At 46.4% G+C, this 26,628-nt stretch overlaps 1 protein-coding gene across 1 annotated transcript in view; it reads left to right on the forward strand.

Annotated features, from left to right (window-relative positions):
* Positions 1-3,016: 3,016 nt before the first annotated feature.
* PPP1R14C (protein phosphatase 1 regulatory inhibitor subunit 14C) overlaps positions 3,017-26,628 on the forward strand; it is a 67,421-nt gene continuing 43,809 nt past the window's right edge. Inside the window, exon 1 of the mRNA XM_008158598.3 lies at positions 3,017-3,971. Within this exon, the coding sequence (XP_008156820.2) occupies positions 3,657-3,971 (315 nt within the window). The 5' untranslated portion in view covers positions 3,017-3,656. The remainder of the gene's footprint in view (positions 3,972-26,628) is intronic.

Raw genomic sequence — 26,628 nt, forward strand, 5'->3', positions numbered from 1 at the left:
AGGAATGAGCCTGCAACCCAGGCCTGTGCCCTTGACCAGAATCAAGCTGGGACCCTTCAGTCCAAAGGCGGGCACTCTATCCACTGAGCCAAACCAGCCAGGGTGGGAAGAATTTCTTTTAATTGCTGAGACAAAATTTTACAACTGTGACAATGACGGCGGTTGTTCTGGTTGTTTATACAAGTAATGGCTAAATTGATTTTGGAACTAGGATTCCAAATTGTAGCACATAATGCAATCAAAGGTCCAGAATTAGGAGGAGGAAGAGAAAGACAGAGGATGAAACAGGAAAACCACCATTGCGGTTATCACTCCATAAAGAATATTGAAATAATGGACCATATTCTGAAAACTCAAAGTACTCTGAGTAACTGCTCAATCCCAAATGACAGATTAAATTTCTTCTACTTTTAGGAGGAAAACCTTTGATTTTTCCTTTTGCTCTATTGAATCTTTGAGAGAATTTGGGTGTAGGCACCATATCACCTACACTGTTACTCAAGGTAAGAATTCCATGCTGAGGTTTGTGGGCCTTGGGGCTGTGGTTATCACAGTCTCAAAGTAGTTTATCAGGTGTTGCATAATTATTGCAACACCTACTGTGCAAGGAAATTTGCATCTGAGTATAAACATTTGCAGTTAACCCTTGTTTCCCTGGGGAGAGGAGAAAGCCCTGGGACCCCTGGTTAAGTCACCTTGCCTAACAAGCTTTGGGCATAAAGATGGTTTCCAGAGGTGAAGGGCCTGTATAATTCCTAAAATAAACTTTCCCCAAATGAGAGAGCAAGTAAAAATATTCAGTTAAGAAAACACAAAGCTATGCAGAAAGGATATCGACAAAGGAACTTTCCTTAGGTTCCTCTCACATCGGCAGGTAATTGCCTTAAGGTAAAAGCTCATCCCCTGTGTTCTAGAATATTCTCAGACCATTCAATTCTCTAAAAACGATTCACTGCTTTTGATGAATCAGCATTTTGGAAAACTTGTCTATATAGGTTAGAAATAAAAAAGCTTGCCTTGAACAAATATCTACATATCTATATCTGTCTTGTAGATGAGAAATATTGCTGTTTTTCCTGAATTTAAACAGCCATCCATGGGGGTCTCTAGCCTGAGAATAATTCCCTATTCCCAAATATTTTGAAACATCAAATTAAAAGTGTGTGTGTGTGTGTGTGTGTGTGTGTGTGTGTGTGTATGTGTGTATGGTGGGGGTGCAGACTATAGAGTTCACTCCAGATGTAAATTGTGTCCAGGATGGAGCAAGTGGACTTATAGGAAGAGGAACTCTCATGTTAGTTCGACTCCTAGTTGCCAGTCAAGGTGACTCATTTGAGCATCTGAAGATCAATGTACCTGTGTGGAGACTGAATCTTCACTGGCTATTTTCCTATAAGATGCCTAAAACCCCAAATTTCTTCTTACTGTCTCTTAGTACCTGTCATTTTTGAAGTCATACGTGAGAGCTGAGTTCTAAGCACAAAGGAGGAAGTATGCTACGTAGTGAGAGAAAATTAACACAAGAATTTCTCAGGAAGAACTTAGTGAATTGTGACAAGTTCCTTGAAGTTTCTCTGGAATATATGTAGTGTCTTCTTCATTAACTAAAATGATGGTTGCTTTTGTTTCAATTGACCTTCTCCTGGTTGGTTCAGCTGGGGGAAAGCTGGTTCCAGCTAACTTGGATACTTGCCACATGTCCAGAGAGAGACAAGCTTATTCTGTGTGGGGAGATTTCATCTCAGGGGCCTTCCCACCTCCTCCTCCTGCCCCACAGAGTCCCTTTTTGTTGAGGCGCTCACCCTCTTGGCTGTGTGTTCAGGCTTTAAAATGATCTAGATGCCTCCGGCAGGTGAGGGCGGAGGTGATGTGGAGATTGGTAATCCACCTTTAGGGCCCAATCACAGTAGCTCCGTCTCCCCTGTCCCTGAAAGGATGAGTGGGAAAGCCACCTTCTGTGGGTGGGGCAGCTGGCCTCTTCCATGGGGCGGAGATCTTTTAGCCTTGACCCCTCTGTTATGACAGGGGTCCAACACCCACACCCGCCACCCTATTCCACACTGTTCTCACTAGATCCGTTCCTTTCACTGCTCGAGGCCAGGCCTGTCCTGTCCTGATGGCAAGCTTCAGGCATGAAACAATTTGGGAAATTCCCTACTCAGGCTCTTGCTGGAAAACCCCAAACGGAAGACTCAGAGCCGATCCTAAATCTGGGAGGAGCAGACCTGGGCGCTGCTGATGGAGAGCCGGAGGAACCAGGAGAAAGTTGCTGGGAGCTTCTGTTGTTCTCTGGGCCTTTACAGCTGTTGGTCGGATCACACAGAATCTTCACCATAGGGAGTGTCCACAGTAAAACGATGGGCTTACCCGTTTTATCTCTGAGAATCGTCTTTGTGTAGCTGCCAGCACCCTTTACCAGCTTAAAAAAAATCATAAAAGCTCCTTACTGCGTCTGAGCATCTTTGTGGCTTCTTTCAGTTGCCTGAACAGAAATGTAATGTTATGTACAACGGAAATATATTTAGTGTCTCCCTATAATTTTACACACACACACACACACATGCGCACACACACACACACACACACACACACACACATGCGCACACACAGTTTTCTGTTTATAACTCCCATCCCCATCTCTTTACCCCAAACCTTACAATAATAAGCTCATTCATTCCCAACGCCACTTGGCTGCATGTTGTTTAAAGAGGTTGTTTGGAAATGGTATTGGGAAAGAAGCAAGCTGGCTGTGCAGGGAACACACTACCTACAGTGAGGCGTGTAGGACCAGTAAACCGGCCCTGACTCCTGTCTGGACGCCCCCAGCCCCTTAGCCCCAGGGACAGCACGCCCGCTGCCCTTTCGATACGGAGATAGTCCAATGCTCTGCCTGTGAGCAAGCAGGCAGTTAGTCAGGAGCGAAAACTGGTCCGAAGAGTTCTCAGGCGTGGCGATCGCCCGATTGCACAAACATTGCCTCCTGGATTTTTCTCACCGTCTGAGAGAGGAAGAGGCATGAACAGGAATGTGTGTGTGTGGAGCGGCGGGGTGGGGCTGGGAGCGGAGGAGACACCTCCCCGCCCTCGGAGGAGACGGTAGAAAGAAGAAAACCGTCGTGGGAACGGGCGGCGCGGCTCCTTTCCCTGTCCCTTTCCCGGCGAACCCCTGCCCAGGGCCCAGGCCCCAGGCCGCGGGAGGCGGAGGGTCCTGCGCTCTGGAACGGCAGGGGGACGCGCGATTCTCGTCTCCGGGAGAAGAGGACACGGGCGCCCGCGCAGACGACCACCCCTGGCACTAGCCCCGGTGTCTACACAGCGGCTGCGGCGCGTCTCCGCGCTCCCATCCCCGCTTCTGCGCGCAGCTCCCACGCCCGGGCCCCCTGCCCGCCAGGCGCCAGATCCGCCCCCCGCGCTGGACCGAGAGGGTCCTCGGCGGCGTCTTTAAGGCTGCGGTCCCCGCCCTCCCTCCTCCCCGCCCTCGCGGTGGAGCCGCGGCTCCTCCGACCTCCCCGGGAGCCCGGCGGCCAGGCGTGCGCGGCGCGCGGAGCAGGTGCGGGCGGGCCCCTCGCATGCCGCTGCCCGGCCCGCGGTGGTAGCGGCGCCGCGCGCTCCGCCCGCCCCTCCTCCCGGCCGCACTCGGCTCCGGCGCGCGGGGACATGTCGGTGGCGACGGGCAGCAGCGAGGCGGCCGGTGGGGCCGGCGGCGGCGGCGCGCGGGTGTTCTTCCAGAGCCCCCGGGGCGGCAGCCCGGGCTCCGGCAGCGGCGCGGGCTCCTCCCGGGAGGACTCGGCGCCCGTGGCCCCCGCGGCCGCGGCCGGGCAGGTTCAGCAGCAGCAGCAACAGCAGCAGCAGCAGCAGCGGCGCCACCAGCAGGGAAAAGTGACAGTGAAATACGATCGCAAGGAGCTTCGGAAGCGGCTGGTGCTGGAGGAGTGGATCGTGGAGCAGCTGGGACAGCTGTACGGCTGCGAGGTACCTGGACGCGGGGCCTGGAGGGTGGGGGCCTCCCTCTCCCCATGTGCCCACCCGGGAATTCGCCGGGGCCGGGCGCGCACCGTCCTGGCTCCCCGGGACCCCGCGCCGGGGCCGGGCGCGCACCGTCCTGGCTCCCCGGGACCCCGCGCCGGGGCCGGGCGCGGCGCGTTCTCGATCCAGGGTGCCCTCTGGCCCCGGGGAGCCGCGAGTGGGACACCTCTGACTGGGTTCAGCGGCCGGGTGCCCCGGAGAGCTGCAGGCCCCCTTGCTGGCTGTGGGGGACGGTGTGGGGTTAGGTCTTGTTCAGCACATTGCATTTCTGGGTCCCCAGGGGCTCACCCCAGCTGCGCTTAACCCCCCTGGAGAACAGCACTCGCTCCTGGGATCCTGGTAGTCCCGATTTTTGTGGAGAGGGAACCGAAAGGAGAGGTTCTGGGGATCTCAGAGGGGGCCTCTGCTCCTGAAATTCTACATCCATCCAAATCCGGAGAGGAACGATTTCCCTCTCCCAACGCCCCCCCGCCCCCCGCCCAAAGCGTGTCCCCATAATTAATCCTTTAATTGCCCAAAGCTGCACACGTTGAGCTTTGTGGAAGCGGCTTTCTTGCTTCCTGGCCAAGCTCAGCTGCTCCTGTGGATGGTGCAGAATGAAAGCCTCGGGCGACCTCGCAGGGCGCCTGGGTGCCAGGAAGGTAGCTCCGTGGCGGTCAGGACGCTGTGACCTCCCGCCGCTCAGGGGCGCAGGCCGTGCGCCACTCCGCCTGACTTGTTTACATGTGATGCTGGGAGGCATGTGTAGAATAAGCGGTGACAAAGGTAGGCTAGAAAAAGGGCCAAAGCCAGTCTGATCTCTCCTCAGAGCCTTTAATAACAGTGATTTAAAACGAAGCACTCTACTTCTCTTGCGGGAGTGGGATTTGGAAAGGGTGGAGGAGTGAGGAGGATTAGTAATTTAGGACATGGCGTCTAAGTTGAAGCTAGGTCTGTGTCCATTCAGCTGTTAACGCTCTTCAGTGACAATGGAAGCCGGATGGACTCACTGGCTTCCCCATTGGTTTGGGGAAAACGGGATTTTCACACCTTTTGTGGCCAATTGTGAATACACATCTTCCTTAACATTCTCATCACACAAGGAAACGGCATTCTCAATTATGGACTACCGCTGAAGGGTTATGATATAATGAAGCTTGACTATATGACTCATGGGCTTGTAAAATATATTGGTTTTCCAGCCCAGCTCTTATAAAAAGCCATTTTAACGTCACGCATAAAAACTGGCCAACGTCGGAAGTGTTCATGTTTTTTCTTAAATAGGAAGTTGGCAAAACTCTCCAAAGGAACGATATATTTGATTTGGATGGGATTACTGTACACTCTGTCTTGCTTCTGTAGAATCCAATTGATTTTCATTTATTGGTTTCATTTATTTCATAGAGGCCTTTATACTCCATTTTGAAATTGAAAGATTTGGGTTCATAGAAAAACTGTTGTTGAAATTAACAATGCTTTGGCAACGCTCCTTTTATGGGAGACTGAATAGATGGAGCTTGCACAACTCAAGAGCATTCCAGACTCTCAGTAGGTTGGCAATTCATATGTTTTAAAAACTCTTCACAATTGGGGAAAAAACGGAGGATTTTCACTGTATTGAACATGTAGGTATATTTTTTTACAGGTTAAATATGACCTTGAATCTTTTATTTGTATTTCTTCTCTCACTTTAGAACTCCAACGTATAGCAAACAGCTTTGATTTGGAAGATAGGTTTTGTGGTGAAATGATACAGGGTGCTTTGTGTTGCCCCCCTGTCATTAAAATGTGGCAAGCACTTCCAGTTGTTTGTTCTGTCATTTTGGAGGGAAGGAAGATAAATCAGAGAAGGTTGTTGGCCATTTGTAATTACTGTGTTGATGGCACGCCTCATTTAATAATCGAAAGCACGTGGACGAATAATTAGCCATTGTCTTCTTCCATCTAGTTCTCCTCTGGTAGGGTTCTCTTTTGGCCTCGTTTCTCTGGCCTGGTAGCCTTTCCTTGCTGACAGCTTCAAGGACCTTCCCTGGCTTAAAGCTCTGAATCTCATGAATATGAAGGTTAGGAAATGCCCTTTTTTAACACTTAAGTTGGTAATGTTTTCAAATATTTATCACATGAAATTGACACAGAAAGCCAATATGCCCGAGCAAAGAGCCAAGTTGGGGATGGGGTGCGGGGAGAGGGGCTTGAACACGTATTTAATTTCAGAAGAACTTTTACCAGGCAGGTCAGCAGTTGGATGACTTGTCCTTCCCAGAGTAGAAAATAATGATCTTTTGGAGCAGCATAAAGCACGAGATTTAAAATTAGAACAGAGTGGGAAGGAAGAAAGACGCTTCCTGGCTGTGGTCTTATCTAGAAGTTCGCACTGCAGTCAGTTTTGTGTGGAGAATAATGTAAAGACGGGATGTGAGGAGAGCTTCCCAGGTACCAGGTGCTGTTCTGGGCACTTGGTAGGCATCATTCCCTCAGTCTGTACAACAGCCCTGTGAAGAGGGTGCTGCTAGCGTCTCTGTCTTACAGACGAGGAAGCGGAGACAGAAAGGTTAAGAGGCTTTCCCAGCTCACGTAGCTGGTGGATGGCAGGGTGGGGGTGGGAGTTGTACCCAGGCCTGCCTGAAACTTGGCAGGATCTCATGCAAGAGAACAGATGGAGGCCCTCACAGCACACATCTAAATATTTCAAAGTTATACATTAAGTCAACAAACGAGCATTTATCTACCTACCTTGACACCAATAGCTTCAGAATGGCCTGGAAGGTCAGGTTTGAGATTCGGAATTCTCAGGCTTCCCAGAGCTCCGAGCTGCAATGCGGTTGGGGAGAATCTTCCCTGGGCCTGGGGTCCGCCTCCCTTTGCCTCCCACCCCTGGTGCAGTCCCACCTGGCGAAGGGTACAGTGTCCATGTGCATGTCCAGTCTTTGTCCACACCCTCTGCCACCCCTAAGCCATGTCTCTGGCTCAGTGCCCCATTGGGAAGACAGATCCGGGAGGAGCCCTGGAAGTGGCTTGGTGTTTGATCAGGGGATTGTGAGGACCTGGAACATAGCCTAAAGCCAGTTTTGGCTGGGTCCACTTGGTTCCAGGAACTCTTCAGGAAAATGAGTGTGACAGGAGCGGGCCCAGCCTCCTCACCCAGTTGAAGGCATATGATTTCACACCACGTCTCAGAGCTTTTTGGATACATAGATAAGTGCTTTTTTTTTAGATTAAAAAATGCTTAGTTATTGTGTTTACATTTGTTTTCCATTTCATCTCCTTGTACAGTGTCCACCTAGGAATTTGGTGATAATGGGACTGTTAGGTTAAGTCTGAATCCACATTCAAGGCTTTCTGGTTTAAGACATTTTCCTATCTCTTCCAAACCCTGTCTGGTTTTAAGAGCATTTGAAATCTGGCATAGCATCTACATGGGCAAGTATTGCAAGATAACTTACTGGACAAGTTCTATCAGTTTTTCCCATCTTTCCCAACATCTAGGTAACATCTGTACTCCCAGTTGTGCAATTCCATTTGCTTTGGAAATAAAAGCCGGTTGTTAATCTCAAAATGCCGGGGAAGCCTCACCCTAGACAGGTCTGTGCATTGAGGGTTTTCCTGAGTTGTTATGCGGACTGTCCATGTAGGAGGCCTTTCTCTTTGCTGAAGCTGCTGCATTTTAAAAAGTGGTTTCTGGCACATTACACCTTTTCTTCCTCCCTGACTCCCTACCATCCTCTGGCTGTAAATCAGTTTTTTGTTGTTGGTGACTCATAGAAAGAAATACCCTTTGGATTGCTGCCTGATATACTCACACAGGCACATGGATGTATGAGCAGAGCCACAAGTACCCCCTAATGTTACTATGTACGCTAGAGAAAAAATTACAAAGGAAATATAAGATGTGACTTCATTAATGCTTAAGTCTGATGTTCTGTTCTATTTCATTTCCCAAAGTTGCTGGCTGTGACCCTCTAGATTGAGCTCAGAACACATTTCTGGACCGTGTTCTCTAGTTTAAAAAATACTGTAAGGTACAGCATAGGGAATATAGTCAGTAATATTCTAATAACTAGGCATGGTGCTGGATGGGTACAGGATTTATTGGGTGATCACTTGTTAATTTATGTCTGGCCAGTGAAACGAACACAATGATGTATGTCAACTGTAATTGAAAGTAAAAAATGATAAAAAAATATTACTTCAAAAAGGGAAAAGTCTAAACATCTGTCATAAAATTAGCTGACATTTATTGAGTGCTTTCTATGTAACAGGTATGATTTGTGTAATCCAACCTCTGATATTCCATTTCATGGATGTGGAAATTGAGGCACAGAGAAGTCTGGAAATTGCTCCAGGGCCCTCGGGTGGGACTTGGCCGAGCAGGGATGTACCTTAACCACTGCACTATTCTGCTTCCTGAGAGAGGACAGTGGGTCCCTTCTGGGAACCCCGTCTTTCACCCCCTCTCCAGGTGTGATGGTTGGAACGTCTCAGCTGACTGACAGTGCCTGGGTGGGGATTCCACAGTCAGCGGGTGTGTTCTGTGCCTGCATTGGGCCTCTTGTTTGGAGTTCAGGTCCTGCTGTGTACGCAGACCCATTGCTGTAACATCACATGAGCCTGCCGTGCCGCTCTGTGAGGCCCGCGGCTGGCGGCGGGAACTGCTGCTTAGCGTTTGGCCTGTGGATTATTTGGTCAAACACCATTTGTGTATTTGAGAATGAATAGCATTTTAAACAAAACTGCTTTAAGAAATCTCCATAAAGTCCATCTGTAAAATATCAAGGAATAATTAAACATGTTGAAAGTCTAGGAATAAAAGAATTCTAAGTTGCCAAAGGAAGAAAGGAAAGCTGTGCTTAGCACATTTCCGTTTGCACAGTGGTTACAGGAACTTGATGTGGAGGCTGTGGTTGAGAGAACAAATGCTTTGAAGCTAGATGAACCTGAAGTTACCTCAGGCCCCAGCATTCATTCATTCATTATTTTAAAATATATTCTTATTGATTTCAGAGAGGAAGGAAGAGGGAGAGAGAGATGAAAACATCAATGATGAGAGAGAATCATTGATCGGCTGCCTCCTGCCCACCCCACACTGGGGATTGAGCCTGCAACCCGGGTATGTGCTCCAACTGGGAATTGAACTGAGACCTCCTGGTTCCTAAGTTGACGCCCAACCACTGAGCCACACAGGCTGGGCAGGCCCCAGCCTTTAGTGGTAGTTAGAGATTAGGCAATTCTTTAACCTCTCTGAGCCTCGCTTTCTCCCTGTATTTAAGGGAATCATCCTGGCCTCTTTGTAGGGTTGTCATGAGGACTGAATGCGTAAGACACAGAACCTGGTAGCTGGAACCTAGTAGGTGCCCAGTCATTGTTGTAATTTGAACCATACCCAGCCACTAACTGTTGGTTATTCTCTACGATGCGGGGAGAGGGCAGGAGGAGGAAGAAAACAGGTGTTCACATCTACCTGGTGATAGAATTTGGAGAAGGAAGTGTGGGTACTTTGGGGTCAGAGATGGTGTGTCTATGGATTTGAACATTCTCTAGGTCAGCGGTCGTCAACCTGTGGTCGGTGGACCATTGATGGTCCGTGAGGTCCAAAAGGTTGGCGACTGCTGCTCTATATTATTTCCCTTTTTCCTCGAGGGAACTTCCTTATTCTGGAAGTTCCTGTGGTTTTCGAGGTATATATGTGTAGAGAAATTAGACCTCAACAATTCGAAGGCGGGCTCTGTCTTAATTTTCTTTGTCTACGGCCCTAGTAGAGCACAGTTCTTCAACCATGAAGTATTTGTTTGAATGAATGAAAAAGGGTCAGTCCTCAGAAAATCTTTGAAAAGCCACCGGTGTTTTAATATTGAATTAGTGGGTGGTGTTTCTTTGTCATAGTCATGGCTAAGAAATGAAACCGATCCATGATTTTGTTACAATAATTCGTATCATACTCTTGCATCACTCCTGTTTCATGTCAGCATTGTTGGAAAATATACCTTCCTTCATTGACTTATTTGCTCCAAGCAGGAATTTTAAAATAGCAGTGGCAGCTAATTGATTTTTAAGCTTAGATTGCGAGCATTCCTTTGAAAATTTGACCTTCCCTGAGTCCCCTGTCCACTCTCTTTCTCTTCGCTTCTACCGGGTCCCCTGCCACACTAGTTCTGCCTGCTGCTCTCACCTCTGTGTGTTTGCATCCAGTGTTTTCTGTTTTTCTCCCAGCTTCGAAACAACCTGGCTGCCTGTGGCTCACCTGGCCTCGCTCGTAGCGCTTCTCAAAGAAGCCGTCTCTTTCCGGATGGAAGGGAGGAGGAAGGCTGAATTGTTCTGTTCTCCATGGGCTGTGCGCACGATTTCATTCTGTAGTTCGCTCTGTTCAGTCGCCTTTCCTTGCACGTGGCTATTTCAAACCTTCACCCGTTTTCAAGGCGCCTTTGCTCCATCTCTCTTCCCTTCAGAGGTGTCCTTGCAGCCTCCTGTTGAAGCCAGTCCAGCACCCTCCCAGCCCTTCCTCTCCTTATGACCCTCCCCTCTTGGCTGCATTTCCAACCTCCCCCTTGCTCCCAGCACATACACAAGTTGAAGTCCTTCACTTGGGTTAACAACTACCCCTCCCTCCCCCCGCATCACAAAAAAACACTTCCCTTTCTCAATCCTCTATCTCCTCTGGTTGGCACCCTATCTTTCTCTCTCCCTTACCATCTATTTTTCCAGATCTTTCTCCACCCACAGTCTGATGTCAGCTCCCACCACGGCTTCCCTGAGCACCTTGTGGTTTCCCAATCCAGTGGGTTTGCTTGGGTCTGATTTTACTTGGCCTCTGTGTCATTGGGTGCCCATACCATTTCCTCTGGAAGGCCTTCCATCCTGTTGCTCCCTCGCTCCTCTCGCTCCTCTCACAAACTCCTTCCTGGCCTTTCTCTGCCCGCCTCCTCAGTGCTGATGTCACACAGGGTCTGCCTCTGGGCCCCGACTCTGTCTTCTCTGGTTTTTTCACCCCGGCACGCTCTTTCTGAGTGTTAGGAATAGTCCCGTGACTGCAGTGGCTGTCCATATGCCGACAACTCTTCGGTCACATTTTTAGCCCAGGTCTGGTTTCTGAGCACCAGACATATTCAGACAGTTTCAAAATGGACAACTCCACTCAGATGCTCCACAGCAACTTCATATTCAACTCGTCTGCAAATGAGTTAATCATCTTCCTCCGCAGGCCTGCTCCTCTTCCTCAGTTCTCTCCCGTGTTGCCATCCACAGACGTCCCAGCCAAAGACTGCGCTGGCATCCTCCTCGCCCGCCTCTCCCTGGCCCGCCACACCCAGTGGCCACGGAATCTTGTTCATGCTTGTTCCTTATGGCTCTGAAGACTAATTCCTTTGTCTCCCAGCCACCGCTTTGGCCCAGCAGCTTATAATTTCTCCCCTGTATTACAGCAATAGACACTCTGGTCTTGTTTCCCTCAAATTACGGCTAGTACTACAGTACTGCTGCTATCACCAGTCCTCTGTGCTTGCTGTTATTATTACTATTTCTGCCGCTGGCGCCGCTCTGTGAGGGCCAGGTGATTTATCCGTCGTGTCTCCCACGGTCAAACCTCCCAATGCCTCGGTGAGGTGGCTGGTACCATCTTCATTGCTCATGGTTTACGGGAAGACCTTAAGATCAGAGAAGTTGTTACTTGCCCTTGTGTAAGATCATGCTGATTCCAGAGTCACCTAGCCACGATGCTACCATTGATCCCTGCAGCTACATTTATGAAGTTCCTACTGCATACCCCGTCCTTCATAAGCTCTCTCCGAATCCTTGCAAGGATTCGTGAACTCTTCAAGGTAGGTGAAGAAACTCAGTGTCTGCTGAGGAGGCCACGTCCCCAAAGTGGCCGAGTCAGGATGGCCCCCCGTCCTTCTCTGACTCCCGGGCTGGGCCTCTTCCTCCGAGCCCTCACCTCCATCTCTGTGATGCTTCAGAGCCCCCTCCGCACTGCCAGGGCGTCTCTGAAATCCAGACTGGAGCTTGCTATGCCCCGTGGCCTTCAGGAAAAGGCGTGAGCACCTCAGCCTGTGACAGGGGCTCAGGGGACTGCCCCACCCACCTCTCTAGTCTCATCTCTGGCCACCGTCCCCGCCCCACTTCTTCAGTTATGAACCGAGGTCTGACCAGGGAAGGCAGGAGCCCCTTCACATTTGCTTCTCCCTCTGCCAGACTCACCCCCTCCTTCCCCACCTTACCTGTCTACTTGTTACCTGTTCTTCAGGCTCACCCTGTGCTGCCTCCTCCAGGCAGCCTCTCTGATAGGTCTCCTCACCGGCAGGCTTACAGGCCTTTATTGGCTTCTTCTTACCCCTTCCTCAGCACTCTTTCTATAATCCTGTCCCCACCCAGGGCCCCCCACTCCCATCCCCCCAGCAGCAGCTTCGAGGGGGCAGAACCATGTGGTCTTTGCAGCCCCACTGCCTCGTGCACACCTGGCTGCCCCCGTGCCTGGCTGTGCAGTGAGTGAGACAAACGGGGCCTCAAGGGCAGTTGGCAAATTTTCTGGTGCTTCGCTTTTCAGAAATACAGGCTGCATTCACGTAATTTGGCTCTGCCGGTGTTAAAAACCCGCTCTTTCATTGTGACTGGAAGTTTCGGCCTTTTTTCGTGGTTATGGGTTATGTCCGTGAGTCCTTTGAACCTGTGAACTAAAGGAAGTTGTTATGGAGTACAGCACAGATGCATGGGCCGTAAAAGTCTCCCAAGGAAGTAATCGCAGGTTCCTGCCATTCTCTTCTGTCATTTTCAGTTTCCGGGATGTGCAGGAATACCGCTTTATTTGCCCAGTGATCGTTCATTTCTTTGGGAGTGGACGTGCTCGCTGTGCTGGGGAGTGGTGAGCGCTGCTCCACCAGCAGAGAAGGCCCGAGCGACAGGCTCACACAAGTCTTCCGAGAACAGGAGTGAAAGTCAGGATTCCTGCCTCTGCCCCAAAGTTCCGGCAATGACTTCTCCCCCAGACCCTCTTCGTCAGCACCGGCATTTTGGAAATCTGTTCCACTGCGTGAAAGCTTAGAAAAAAGAGGAGACCGGAGTGCGGATTAGGCTCTAAAGCATCACTTTGTGGTCGAGGAAAAGGGACCAAAGTAGGGCTTTTCCTCTTTGAAAGAATCCATAGGGCTGGTTGTGACAGGAGCTATGGAGGGCAGAGGTATTCATTCATTCATTCATTCATTCATTCGTTCGTTCAGCACGTATTTACATAAAGGAGGAAAGGGGAACAGAAGACTTCATCCTTGTAAACTGTGTAAAGTTAGAAGTCGGAAAGTCCAGGGACCTTCCCATGGAGAGGAATGTGGGCATCCCTGTGAGGGCAGTCCGTGGTGTTAGCGCACCAGTGAATGAGTCCCTGCGTAGTGCGGGTGTGCTTCCTTTACTCAAAGCCTGCTTTCAGGAAAGGGTATGCTGAACTCATTGTCACTGTAATGTCAACAACTGAAAACACTTTATCTTTCATTTCAATGGAAAGTAAGGGCCAAGTAAGAGAAGGTAATCTCTTACCAGCTGAGCTTTGGGGATTAATAAACCTGGGCAGGCTTATAAATAACTAACATTATTTGTGGGCTGTGGGGCCTTGTTGGAATCGATGAGATCTGTGAAATCCAAACACGTCCGTTGTTCCCAGCATGAGTTGCAGGCAGGGCTCTGGTCGTGGGACTCTGTTTTAGCTCAGTGACCTTGGCTCCTGATAGACTTTCGTTCCTAGGTTTTCGTTCCTCATCTGAAAAACGCGAGGGGGTCTAGGTCTTTCAAGCTCCAGACTTTAGAGATTCTTTAATAGAGCTGGCCCCACATTAGAAAAGATGAGATTTATTCAAGAGAAGGTTATATTTAAAGCAGTGATAGAGCCAGGCCGGTGTGGCTCAGTGGTGGAGTGTCAATCTATGAACCAGGAGATCATGGTTTGATTATAGGTCAGGGTACATGCCTGGGTTGTGGGCTGGATCCCCAATAGGGGGTGTGCACAAGGCAGCTGATCAATGATTCTCTCTGATCATTGATGCTTCTATCTATCTCTCTCTCCCTCTCCCTTCATCTCTTAAATCAATAAAAAAATATATATTTAAAAATAAATAATGTAATAATAGAAAGGTCTTTCACTTGCAAACCTAGATAAGAGCTAACTAGTTCACCAAAGGATCATCCAATTTACACAGTTAATTTTAGTAGCTGAAGTGAGCATGTCTTTATCCATCCTTTCCTTGGCATGATCTGTGGTGTGATGAGATTTAGGAAGGATCAGATCAAGAAGCATTAAAAAAAGAAAATCCTTCTAACCCCCTCCAGCACTTCCTCCCCACTATAAACTTCCAACTTAAATTTGAAATCTGGCAAGTACAGTTATTCATAGCTAACCTATCTGCTTTTTTGCTTTAATTGGGTTAACCTTTGAGAAGAGCTGGCATATTTGACTTAAACACTTGCAGCATATAATTTATAATATTGGCTGTCGGAGGGCCTTTCCTGTTCTTATCATTTGTCCTTTAGCTTGGCAGCTCATAATTAACCAATAGTGGTATTTATTTTAACTTGAGGAACATTTGTGTTGAGGTATAAAATGAGCATCTGAGAAGTAGAATCACAGCAGCTTTAGGAAATAAAATTAAAAAACTGTGAAAGCTACAAATTAGCCTAAATAAGAAGCCAAATAAATCTGCACTAAACAAATTAATTTTCACTGGGGAATTTATTTCTGGAACATCCCTTTGTAGTTGGTTTCAGAACTAACATGATAGGATAGAAAAAAAAAGTAGATTTCTCATGGACAGTGTTGGTAGGAAGTGAACAGCAGAACTTATCCTTCTTTGTAATACTTATTTATTTTGTGTGATGATCGAATCCATAGAGCACCACCAGATAATCCCATTCAATCCACACAAAAGCTCTTTGATGTGAGTAGTTTTCTCATGTTTTAAATGAGAAAACTGAGGCTCAGAGGGACTTAGTACCTGCCCAAGTTAGATTGCCAGGAGGAAGAGGGGGAAGACTCAGACTTGGAAACATCAGTTTCCCCTAAACCACCTGACCATTTCCGTGAAGACTAGTATGTTTGACCTCTACACCAGGCAAGGCTTTTCCGCTTCATTTATGGAATACATTTTCAAATATACTTCATCTTTAACAATTTACAGGCTGCCTTAGAGAAGCCATTTGTAGGATTAAGCTATTTCTTTAGAAAAATTCAAATCCATTAGTTCTCAAGTATATATTCCCGTGAGCATGTTACTTATTTCATTGATGGCCAGGTTTACATGAGCCCTTAGTATGAGAGCCTTATGCTCTCCATCTATCCACTCAGATGGAGTGTTGAGGTGAAAAGTTAGAAACTCACCTGAAATAAGCCCGAGGATACAGAGTGGGAATTTTATTCTACGTGTTTGAAAGGACCAGCTATTATTACCTTTGGCATGGTAGAAGTAAAGAAATAGAGTTTCTTCTAAATAAAATGTGAAAAATCCTTAACAACTTGTTCGGCTTATGTTAAAGGCTGCATTTGTTCTGTCCACTGTGGTCAGTCATCGGTTGATATCTTTTATATTTTATATGTCAGTAGTGTGGCTGACGTCGCTGTTTCATTTCTGCTAATATTAAATCAAATTTGATTCAAGCAATGTCGCTAGGGTGTTGAGTTTTCAGATTGGCAAAAATGTCTTCTCTGCCTAGGTCTTGTGAGCTAATACTCTATGTAACAACTCTAATTAGTTAACTGGTTTTTCTCCTGTTTGTCTTGGGGTGTGGAAGCTCTGACAGGTCACAAGAAGATGAGTCATGGATTTGATGCTAAAACATGATTATGCTTGCTATAATGAAAACACCCTACAAATATTACAACTACAAAATAACGTACTATCTCTGGTAGACAAGTGCCTTTTGTTCAGCTAAAATATTCCATTTAAAAAAATATATATTTTTATTGATTTCAGAGAGGGAGAGAGAGACACATCAGTGATGAGAGGGAATCATTGATCGGCTGCCTCTTGCATGCCCCCTACTGGGGATCGAGCCTGAAACCAGAGCATGGGCCCTTGATGGGAATTGAACCCAGGACCTTTCAGTCTGCAGGCCGATGCTCTATCCACTGAGCCAAACCAGCTAGGGTAGTGGTTGGCAAACTCATTAGTCAACAGAGCCAAATAACAACAGTACAACGATTGAAATTTCTTTTGTGAGCCAAATTTTTTAAACTTAAACTTCTTCTAATGCCACTTCTTCAAAATAGACTCGCCTAGGCCGTGGTATTTTGTGGAAGAGCCACACTCAAGGGGCCAAAGAGCCGCATGTGGCTCTCGAGCCGCAGTTTGCCGACCACGGAGCTAGGGTAGTATTCCATTTCTTCATCAAAGCCCAGATGGTTCAGTATTAAGTAATCCCATGCCAGAACAGTGTTTAAGTGTGGCTAATGAGAACATTTGTGTGTCTAGGTAAACCGACTCTCACCTGAACTAGCCTGAGACTCACAGCATTGAGCTGTCGGGCTGCCTCAAACCTCTGGGGTATGCCTGTTATAAACTTCGGGGAGGACTAGAGGCTGTGTTTAATAAGAGCCCAAGCTTGCGTTAACATATTACTCCAGAGGAGGAAAAAGGAGGAACTAGTTTATTGATCATTGACACCTTACATAAATTGCCTCGCATAAAACAATTTACATAGGGAAGGAAGGCAAAGAATGAGATTTAGAGCCCATATAAAACATTGAACAAAATGAAATTCAAGTTCTCAAGCCAGCCACTGAGACTAAGACACTGACCTACTGCTTCCTGGGGTTCGAGGAGTAGGCCCGGGGTGTGGGTGTGGACCTGCCTTCCTCTCAGGATCTCAGCTCCTCTCTTTTTCCCTCCTGGCCCCACTTCACAAAATCAAAATAAATGGAAAAGTCCCTAGATATGGCTTTTTACCGGTTGTGGGAACTAGTTTTTCCCATCGCAGAGATCCCTATTGGTTGTGATCAGGTTTTTTTTCTTTTCTTTTCTTTTCTTTTTTATAATGTATATTTTAATAATATATTATATATTAGGGGTTCTTTTTGCATTTTTATGTCTGAATGCAAGGAGTCACATTCTGAGATAGGCCCTTCCTTCTCCCAGGAGTGGGCTTGGTCCACCCAGGAGGATGGAGAGCTCTCCTGACCCGCCTTCATTCACAGCATGGCTATGAGTCTTCATCCTGGGCTTCCTTTAACCCCCCTTAAAATGATAGAGCCCTTTCAGGGGTGTTTTCAGCATCAATAATGTTAAAAATCATAATAATCACCCCAAGAAAAGCCCAGGATATTTATGAAAGCTTCATTAGCAACATCTCTGATCTTTTTGCCATAATTAATTCTGCCTCATTAATACATATATTCAACTTAAAGGCATGTTCTTTGGCCAAAAAGAGAGCAGACATTTTTTATCATTTGTTAATTTGAGGGTTTTCTATGGTGGGGTATAGGGCTTGATTGAAAATTTTGGTCACACATCAGGTTTTACGAATATAGAATAATCTAGTCAATATCTCAGAACAAAATATCTTGCTGAGAATTACCTTTTTAATTCAACAGAATTATGACATTTGAATTAAGTGATAATTGATAGTAATCTTTTCCATAAGATACCTTTCATAATTGCCTAAAATAGATTGCAAAGATATGTAATAAATATTAATTAGTGTCATTATGGGCAATGTTTATTTAATTTATGTTTTGTATAATGAACGTGTAGTCATTTTATTAGAGAAGGAATAATCTAAAGTTACAATGTTAAGACCATCTTTCTTAAAGAAGAAAAGAAAGGAAAAAGACCACCTTTCGTGGTGTTTTGCCTTCTCTTCTTTATGAGGCAGCCAGGGTTTAAAAAATTGTAAATTGTACTAATAAATAAGGAAAAAATAAGCCAACAATTGTGTTCATATTCAGCTCTTTACACTTTCAGAATAAGCACTGATAACCCTTTCAGAAATTAGGGTGTCATCATTATCTTTTTGGGTAAAAAGACCATCTCCAGTGAGGATGGTCACCCACCATAGGTCAGAGGGAAGTTAGAAGGAAGATTGCGTCACCTCGACCTTCTCTCGGGAGCCCATCCCTTCCATCTGCTCAGGGACTTTCCTCTTTTTTACCTGCAGCCTCTCCTCCATTTCGGGAGCCCTCGAGCTGCACACTTAAGATCTGTGCATCTCATGATGTGGACGTTATACCTCAATATAGCAGTAGGACACGCCCACAAAACTCTCCGTCCTCTCTCCTCAGTTTGTCTATGTTCTTCCTCCCTACTTTGTCCCCTTCTGCTCTCCTGTCAGCCCCCTGCTGTGTCTCTTATTTCTATGGAGAGGATCATGCCCTCCATGTTGCTAAGTGCCAGGTGCCCATCCCAGTTCTCATCCTCATGCTCTCAGAATGTTTGACTGCCCTGCTTCCCAGAGCCACTCCATCTGTTATCTATCCACCAGCCATCCCAACCTCTGTCCATCCTCCATCAGCCACTGTGCTGTCCATCTGTTCCTCCCTCCAATACCCATCCACCTTCTGCCAGGCCCACTTAAAAAACACAAACAAACTTAACTTTTTAAAGATGGTTAGAGTTACGAAAAAATTTTAAGATAGTTCCCATATACTCCGCAACCATTTTCACTAATTAGTAACATCTTAAATTAGGATGGTACATCTGTCACAATTACTGAGCCATTATTGGTACATTATTATTAGTAACTAAAATCCACACTTTACTCAGATTCCTTAGTTTTTACCTGGAGTCCTTTATCTGTTCCCAGATTCCATCCTGGCTACCACATTACATGTAGTTGTCATGTTTCTCAGATCATCTAGGCCAGGGGTCCGCAAACTTTTTAAACAGGGGGCCAGTTCACTGTCCCTCAGACTGTTGGAGGGCCGGACTATAGTTTTAAAAAAAACTATGGACAAATTCCTATGCACACTGCACATAATCTTATTTTGAAGTAAAAAAACAAAATGGCAAAAACACCCGCATGTGGCCCGCGGGCCATAGTTTGAGGACGCCTGATCTAGGCTATGACAGTTTCTCAGACTCGCCTTGTTTTTAATGACCTTGACAGTTGTGTGGAGGACTGTTTAGGTATTTTGTAGAATGCCCCTCAAATGGGATTTTTCTGATGTTTTTTCTCATGATTAAACTGGGTAGACTGGGGTTATGGGTTATACCAGGGGTGGGGAGCATCCGGCCCACGGGCTATACAAGGCCCGGAAAATCATTTGGTCTGGGCCCTGCCAAGGCATTAGGGATGAGTTAATTAAATGTTTGACCAACTATAGCAGATTAATTTTTAAGTTGATAATTTTCTATGGCCCGTGAATGATATTATCAATATCCAAATGGCCCTTGGCAGAAAAAAAGGTTCCCCACCCCTGAGTTATACAAATAGTGGTGAGATTACTGGTCTGTAAGGTCAGTTCAGCTTCCCTAGATATTCCCAGGCAATTTTCTTACGTAATTTACTGACTTGCATTCCCACGGAAGTAACGAAAGTCCAGTTGTTTTGCATCTTCACCAACACTTGGTGTTTTATCTTTTCCATGTTCCCATCTGTGAGGTATATAGTGGTATTGCATTGTGGTGGTAATGTGCGCTTACTGGGACATAGAGATCTAGACCCTTTTCATATGTTTATTGGTCTCTTGGGTGTCCCTTTTGTGAAGTGCCTGTTCAACTCTTTTCCCATTAAGGGGAAAAAAAACAACTTCTTTGGATTGAACTGTCTGTCTTATTCTTACTGATTGTTATATAGATCCTGGATATTAATCTTTATACATACATCCCAGATATCAGTCTGTTGTCAGAATGTATGTCGTATTTTCTCTCACTTTGTGAGTTGCCTTTTTCACTTTTTTTAAAAAATATATTTTTATTGATTTTTTACAGAGAGGAAGGGAGAGGGATAGAGAGCTAGAAACATCGATGAGAGAGAAACATCGACCAGCTGCCTCCTGCACACCCCCTACCGGAGATGTGCCCGCAACCAAGGTACATGCCCTTGACCGGAATCGAACCTGGGACCTTTCAGTCCGCAGGCCGATGCTCTATCCACTGAGCCAAACCGGTTTTGGCATTCACTTTTGTTAATGTTTAGTGTCTTTTGATGAACAGATGCTCTTAATCTTGTCTAGTTTATCAGTTTTTTTGCCTTTGTAGTTAGTGTACTTTGCATCCTGTTTAAGAAATTTTTGTCTGCTCAGAGGTCAAGATGTTCTCCTATGTTGTTTTTTGGATGCTTCATTGTTTTGTCATTTCTATTTAGATCTGAAATCTATCTAAAATTGATTTTTATGTATGGTACCATGTAGGCAACAAGATTCTTTACTTTCTGCCTGGCCGGCATCGCTCAGTGGTTGAGCGTCAACCCATGAACCTGGAGGTCGTGGTTCAAGTCCCGGTCAGGGCACATGCCCAGGTTGCAGGCTCGATCCCCAGTGTGGGGTGTGCAGGAGACAGCTGATTAATGATCCTCTCTTATCATTGGTGTTTCTCTCTCTCTCTCCCATCTCCCTTCCTCTCTGAAATCAATAAAAATTATATTTAAAAGAAAAGATTCTTTACTTTCCCACCAGGATGTCCAGTTGACCCAGCACCATTCATTGAAAAGATCACCCCCTCCCCACTGCACTGTAGTAACAAACCAGGGACCTTGTATATATGGGTCTGTTAGAGATTCTGGTGAGTGTGTTGGGTGGGGCCTTCCCATCTTGCTCCCTCTCTATTTCCTGGCACAATGGCCCATGAGCTGTAAATGATCAGTAATTATTAGCTAGTTGGTGGACTGGTCTGGACTTGCCTTTACACATGAGTATTGAAAATACCTAGGCTAGCCCTAACCGGTTTGGCTCAGTGGATAGAGCGTCGGCCTGTGGACTGAAGGGTCCCAGGTTCGATTCTGGTCAAGGGTATGTACTTTGGTTCCAGGTACATCCCCAGTAGGGGGTGTGCAGGAGGCAGCTGATCGATGTTTCTCTCTCATCGATGTTTCTAATTCTCTATTATCCCTCTCCCTTCCTCTCTGTAAAAAAAAAAAAAAATCATCAAATATATATATATATATATGTGTGTGTGTGTGTGTGTGTGTGTGTGTGTGTGTGTGTGTATAATACCTAGGCTCAGGCTCAAAGTAAAGATACTCAGATTTCATTTCAGAGAAGACTTTACTTGATTAGTCATATTGTTTCAACAGGCCCAAGAATGGGTTGGGCAAGTTCTGCTGGCTGAAGTGCTAAGGAAGGCCCGTCAACTTCAGACTACCCTGTCACTAGTAGTGCATCTATCCAGCCAGCCAGCCACACTAGTATATTCGTTATGGGCCTACTTTGTGCGAGGCCTGAAGTATAACTATGAAGTAATGGGATTCTTTTTAGAGTTTCTATTTTTAATATTAGAACATTTGTGTTTCTTTACAAATTAAATGCTCAGTGCAAGGAGGATAATTTTTAGAATTTTCGTCTATTTCTTGTGTAGTTTGTTGTTCTGTTATAGTTATTTAAAAATTTTTTTTAGGTGACAGTCTGGGTAACAGGCAACAGGCCTAAGAATTAGAGCGTCTATGTTGTTGTCAGACTGTTTTAAAACAAACAAAACCTTATAAGAGAAAGGAGATTTTTTATTTTGGCAAAGTACATGATTTTATCTGGTAAATTCAAGGAGCAGTTCAGTACTTTTCTTGTTTGCAGAACTTAGTGCCGGCCCTGAGTCCACCTTCAGAGAAAGAGACATGTATTCTCCCAAGGCTGGCGCTGTGCTCAGGCGGGGCCAGTGTTATGTCAGATGCAGTGTAAGTGGGTCCCGTGCTGAGTGCTGGGCTGGTCCTGGCACCTGTCAATCAGGGAACCTGTCCATCAGGGCACTTGTCCATTGGTGGCTTCTCCCCAGCGGCCATCTGGCCTGGTTATACCAGGGCCCTGGCTCCTGTCACAGGCCGCTCTGCTCCTTGCCTCTGTTGGGCATGTGCAAGAGGAGTGGCAGTGAGGGCAGATAGCCTAGGCTGGGGCCTGCCCTAGCATTCCCTAGGCCGTGGGGCTGTCCCTCCCAGCTTCCTCGTCCACTGCTGACCGTGCTGGTGGCCGCCAGTTCCAGCTGCTCAGAGGGCTTTGCGGCCTTGGGGAGAGGCAGCCGGGGAGCTGGGCCGTGGGGCTCCACCCCTGCCTCAGGGGAAGGAAAGAGCCTGGCAACAGAATAGGGTGTCTGCTCAGCGGTGATCACTCACACAACAGGACTTTCTTAGTGAGTTAAGTTGGCTCCATTTGCTTTATTTTTCAGTTTGTCTCAATGGAATGTTTTCCTTCTTTAATGAAACCTCACCTGTCTGGAGGTCACCAACCTCAATCATTTGGAACACAGTTAAAAACCTAGAAGATAGCAGAGTGGGTACCTTTGAGGACGTAAGGAGTTGTTCTTTATCAGAGAGATCCATAGGTTCTGCGTTGGTCTTTCCTTTTTCACATGCAAATTTTTAAAATTTTCAATTACAGTTGACATACAATATTGTATTAGTTTCAGGTTACTCTTAGTTTGTAGTATTAGTTTGTTGGCTCTTCCTTTAGCCACAGTTCTCATGAGCTTTGTTTTCTTCTTAGTTCGCTATGATTTAGAAGCAACAGACCAGGCTGCTACATGTAAGTCCTGGGGGAACCTCTAGAAGTGGCAGCTGACAGTCTGACAGTAAAGGTTGACAGAGAATCTATAAAAAGCTCAGAGGGCTGGAGCCATTTTGTGTAAGAGAAAAAGAGCTCAGTGCGTGCCAGCGGCCTGGAGGGGGATGCAGCGCAGTAGGACGTCTCACCGCGCTGACCTGAGTCATGGACAAAACACTAAATTATATTGGTAGCCTCTGCCTCAGAAGGCAGACACGTGAGTAATACATTTAGAGAGATGTTCACAGAATTTTAAGTGTTGGATATCTGAAAAAATTGCTCATGTAGAGCCCTTGTTTTCCTCAGGATACTAATAGGTACAGTAATTTTCCCTTTTAGTCTCTGTCGTCCCTTCTCAACTGCCTTCTCTTCCCCATTTCACTTTCTCTTCTCCCCCTTCCCTTCTCCAACACAATACACTTCCCCATCTTTCTCTGTCTTTGAAGGACACAGATGTCCATTGGTTGCTGGTAAATGTTTAACAATGGGCTCTCAGGAGAAAACCTCCCTGATTTATAGCATTTGCCCATTTCCTTGGTGTAAATACTCCCACCATGGTTGATTCCAGGCTACCATTGTGAAGTCGCCAAGCATGGAGCAGTAGCAGTGTTTCCTCCATATGGACACAATAGGCCTAATTAACCTCAAGAACACAGATAAGGGAAATATAATAAAATTGTGAGAAAGTGATGAGTTTTGAGTGTTTATTAACTTCATTTTAATTATAATTGGTTTATTTGTATGTTTACATTATTTAATTTTTTTTTTTTAAATATATTTTATTGATTTTTTTTACAGAGAGGAAGAGAGAGGGATAGAGAGCTAGAAACATCGATGATAGAGAAACATCGAAAAGCTGCCTCTTGCACAACCCCTACTGGGGATGTGCCCGCAACCAAGATATATGCCCTTGACCGGAATCGAACCTGGGACCTTTCAGTCCACAGGCTGACGCTCTATCCACTGAGCCAAACCGGTTTCGGCACATTATTTAATTTTTAATAACGACTTTATTGAACAACTGGTTTGTAAAATTCCTGAAAATGTAACAGTCATCTCTAGTGAGCTGCTACAAGCCAGCTCCAGTGCACTATGGCACATAACCAATACCATATAGCTGAGAGATGCCTTGTTATCTTTTTCGAGCATAACAACATAAGTTCTGTAAGAGTCCCAGAGCTCACAGCTAAAAGAGGCCCTAGCGACGATCTCTTCTGATCTCTCCACCTGACACATTAATTCCATCTACAACCTGGTGACAGGATATTCTAGGGCTTCTGCTGCTCAGATTTCTCATGTCCCCACACAGAGCCCATGATTGGCGCACACATTTCAGAGTTAAGGGAAGTTCTTCAGGCTCCAAACCAGGACTGGAATTTAATCTCTTTCTCCTGTTGCTCTTTAATTTCATTTTCATGAAAACAATCCAATTCCTGATTGCATAATTTAGCACAAGGTATTTTATTTGTAGAGATTGATATAAAAACTACCAAACCATGTCATTAAATAAAAGGAACACATGCTTATTGCCACTTATAATGTGATAGATGTTAAGAAATCTGTCCTTTTTTTTTTTTGTCAAATAATTTACTTTATGGATTCATCAACCATCTATCAAGGACATTCATTATATAGGTCTTATATAATTTTATTACATTTCCCTCTTATCTATGCTCTTCAGGTTACATAATTTATTACATGATATATTCATTCATAAGTATATATAAAACATATATGTATATATATTCATTATATGATACTTTTGACATTTATAACTAACAGGGAGCTAGCAGTCCTGGAAATCGTGCACTCTGGTAGCGGGGCGGGGGGGGGGGGGTGTCCCTCAGCCAGGATTGGGAGAGGGCACAGGCCAGGCCAAGGGACCCCACCAGTGCATGATCGGGGTTGGGGAGGGACACGGGAGGTTGGCCAGCTTGGGAGAAAATGCAAGAGGGCTCCAGGGCATGTCCAGCTCCTCTCGCTCAGTCCTGATCAGCCGGACCCCAGCAGCAAGCTAACCTACTGGTTGGAGCGTCTGTCCCCTGGTGGTCAGTGCACATCATAGGGACTGGTCAACTGGTCGACTGCCTGCCCCTGGTGGTCAGTGAATGTCATAGTGAGCAGTTGAGCAGCCTTAGTATATCATTAGCAATCATTAGCATGATTGGTTGAATGAACAGTCGGACACTTAGCATATTAGGCTTTTTGATATAGGATGAGTCAGGTTACTATAGGTAGGAAATAAGCGATTCCCTCAGGCCAGTGCAATGACACCTTTCTAGAAGATCTCTCTAACTCCAGGCATTGGTGCTTTTATGACAAGGTGACTTCTTTTGTAAAGCTGCAATTCTGTGTGTGTTTGTGAAAGCAGCAGCCCACACCTGGCCTACTGCATGAGGCCCCTGGTCTAGTGGGAAGAAGATAGCCTTCAGAGCAAGCCAGTCCTCAGTCTGAAATCCAGCTCCTACGTCCTTCATCTTATTCAGTCTTCAGGAAAGTACCTACGAGGAACAATTCGGAAACTGAGGCACAAAGAGGGTTAAATAACTGGCCATGGATGGTCCCACACAGCTAGTATGTGTTTGAAGGAGGATTTGGGCTGACAGTCTTAAGACCTCAGGTTCTTAAGCACCCCAGTTTCTCATCTCAAATTCAAGATGGCCCTGTGGGTTTTGCTTATCCCACCCTAGTACTTTCCCCCAAATCCTCCCTCTCTCAGTGAGGAGCCTCTCCAGCCCCCAAAGCCCGGCTCGGATCCCATTTCCATGATATTTATCATTTTGGGCTGAAACCAATCTGCTCACCCAGCCCTTCTTATTATTTACTAGAGGCCCAGAGCGTGATTGAAATCGTGAGAGGATGCGCCCCTCCTTCCGCTATGAGAGGAGGCACCCTGTGGGGGGCCAGGACCTGTGCCTGACTTGCAGAGTCCCCTGGCCCCCCTGCCTGTGTCCGCTCTGGGGCCACCAGAGCCACTGCGCCGGCTCAGGCAGGCCCCCTGTCTGTCTCCTTCTCTGCTCTGGGCCTTACCTGCACATGCAACCTCCTCCTGTCTGGTCGTGAACCATTACAGCGTCCTGGCCTAATTTGCATACTACCTTTTTATATATACTAGAGGCCAGGTACATGAAATTCATGACAGGAGTGGTGTGTCCCTCAGTCCAGCCTGCACCCTCTCCAATCCAGGACTGCTGGCTCCCAATCGCTTGCCTGCCTGCCTGATTACCCCTAACCACTTCTGCCTGCCAGCCTGATCATCCCCTAACCACTCTCCTGCCAGCCTGATCAATGCCTAACTGCTCCCCTGCTGGCCCTATTGACCCCAAGTGCCCTCCCCTGCAGGCCTGGTTCCCCCACAACTGTCCTTCCCTGCAGGCCTAGTTGCCCCTAACAGTCCTCCCCTGCAGGCCTGATCACCCCCAACTGCCCTCTCTTGCAGGCCTGGTCCCTCCCAACTGCCCTCCCCTGCACCATCTTGTCGTGACCATCTTGTGTCCACATGGGGGTGGCCATCTTTGACCACATGGGGGCGGCCATCTTGTGTGTTGGAGTGATGGTCAATTTGCTTATTACCTCTTTATTGTATAGGATAGATAAATCAATTAAAAATAAACGCTATAGGCTCACTCAGCTGGCACTTACTCTATGCTGCTTGTGGTTTCTTATGGGTATGTACCTTTCCAATTCGACTGGAAGCTCCCAGAGGGTAGGGACTTTGCTTTATAATACGTTGTATCCTTCAAAAAGCCCAGCAGGTAGTCTCTATTGAATAAATGTGTTTTAAATAAATGTGACTTCTTGGAATTTTATTTGATACACACTGAAGAGAGTGTTTCCTTTTGGTCTGATTCTATTTGAAAGAGAATCAAAGGCTTGAATGTGGCTTATGGTGCTGCTATGGCATTTAATCCCTGTTGACTAAATAAGAAGACCACAACCAACCACAAGAACAGTGATTCACACGGTGCTCACTGTGTG

This window comes from Eptesicus fuscus, chromosome 10 (genome assembly GCF_027574615.1).
Source record: "Eptesicus fuscus isolate TK198812 chromosome 10, DD_ASM_mEF_20220401, whole genome shotgun sequence".
NCBI classification, from domain to species: Eukaryota; Metazoa; Chordata; class Mammalia; order Chiroptera; family Vespertilionidae; genus Eptesicus; species Eptesicus fuscus.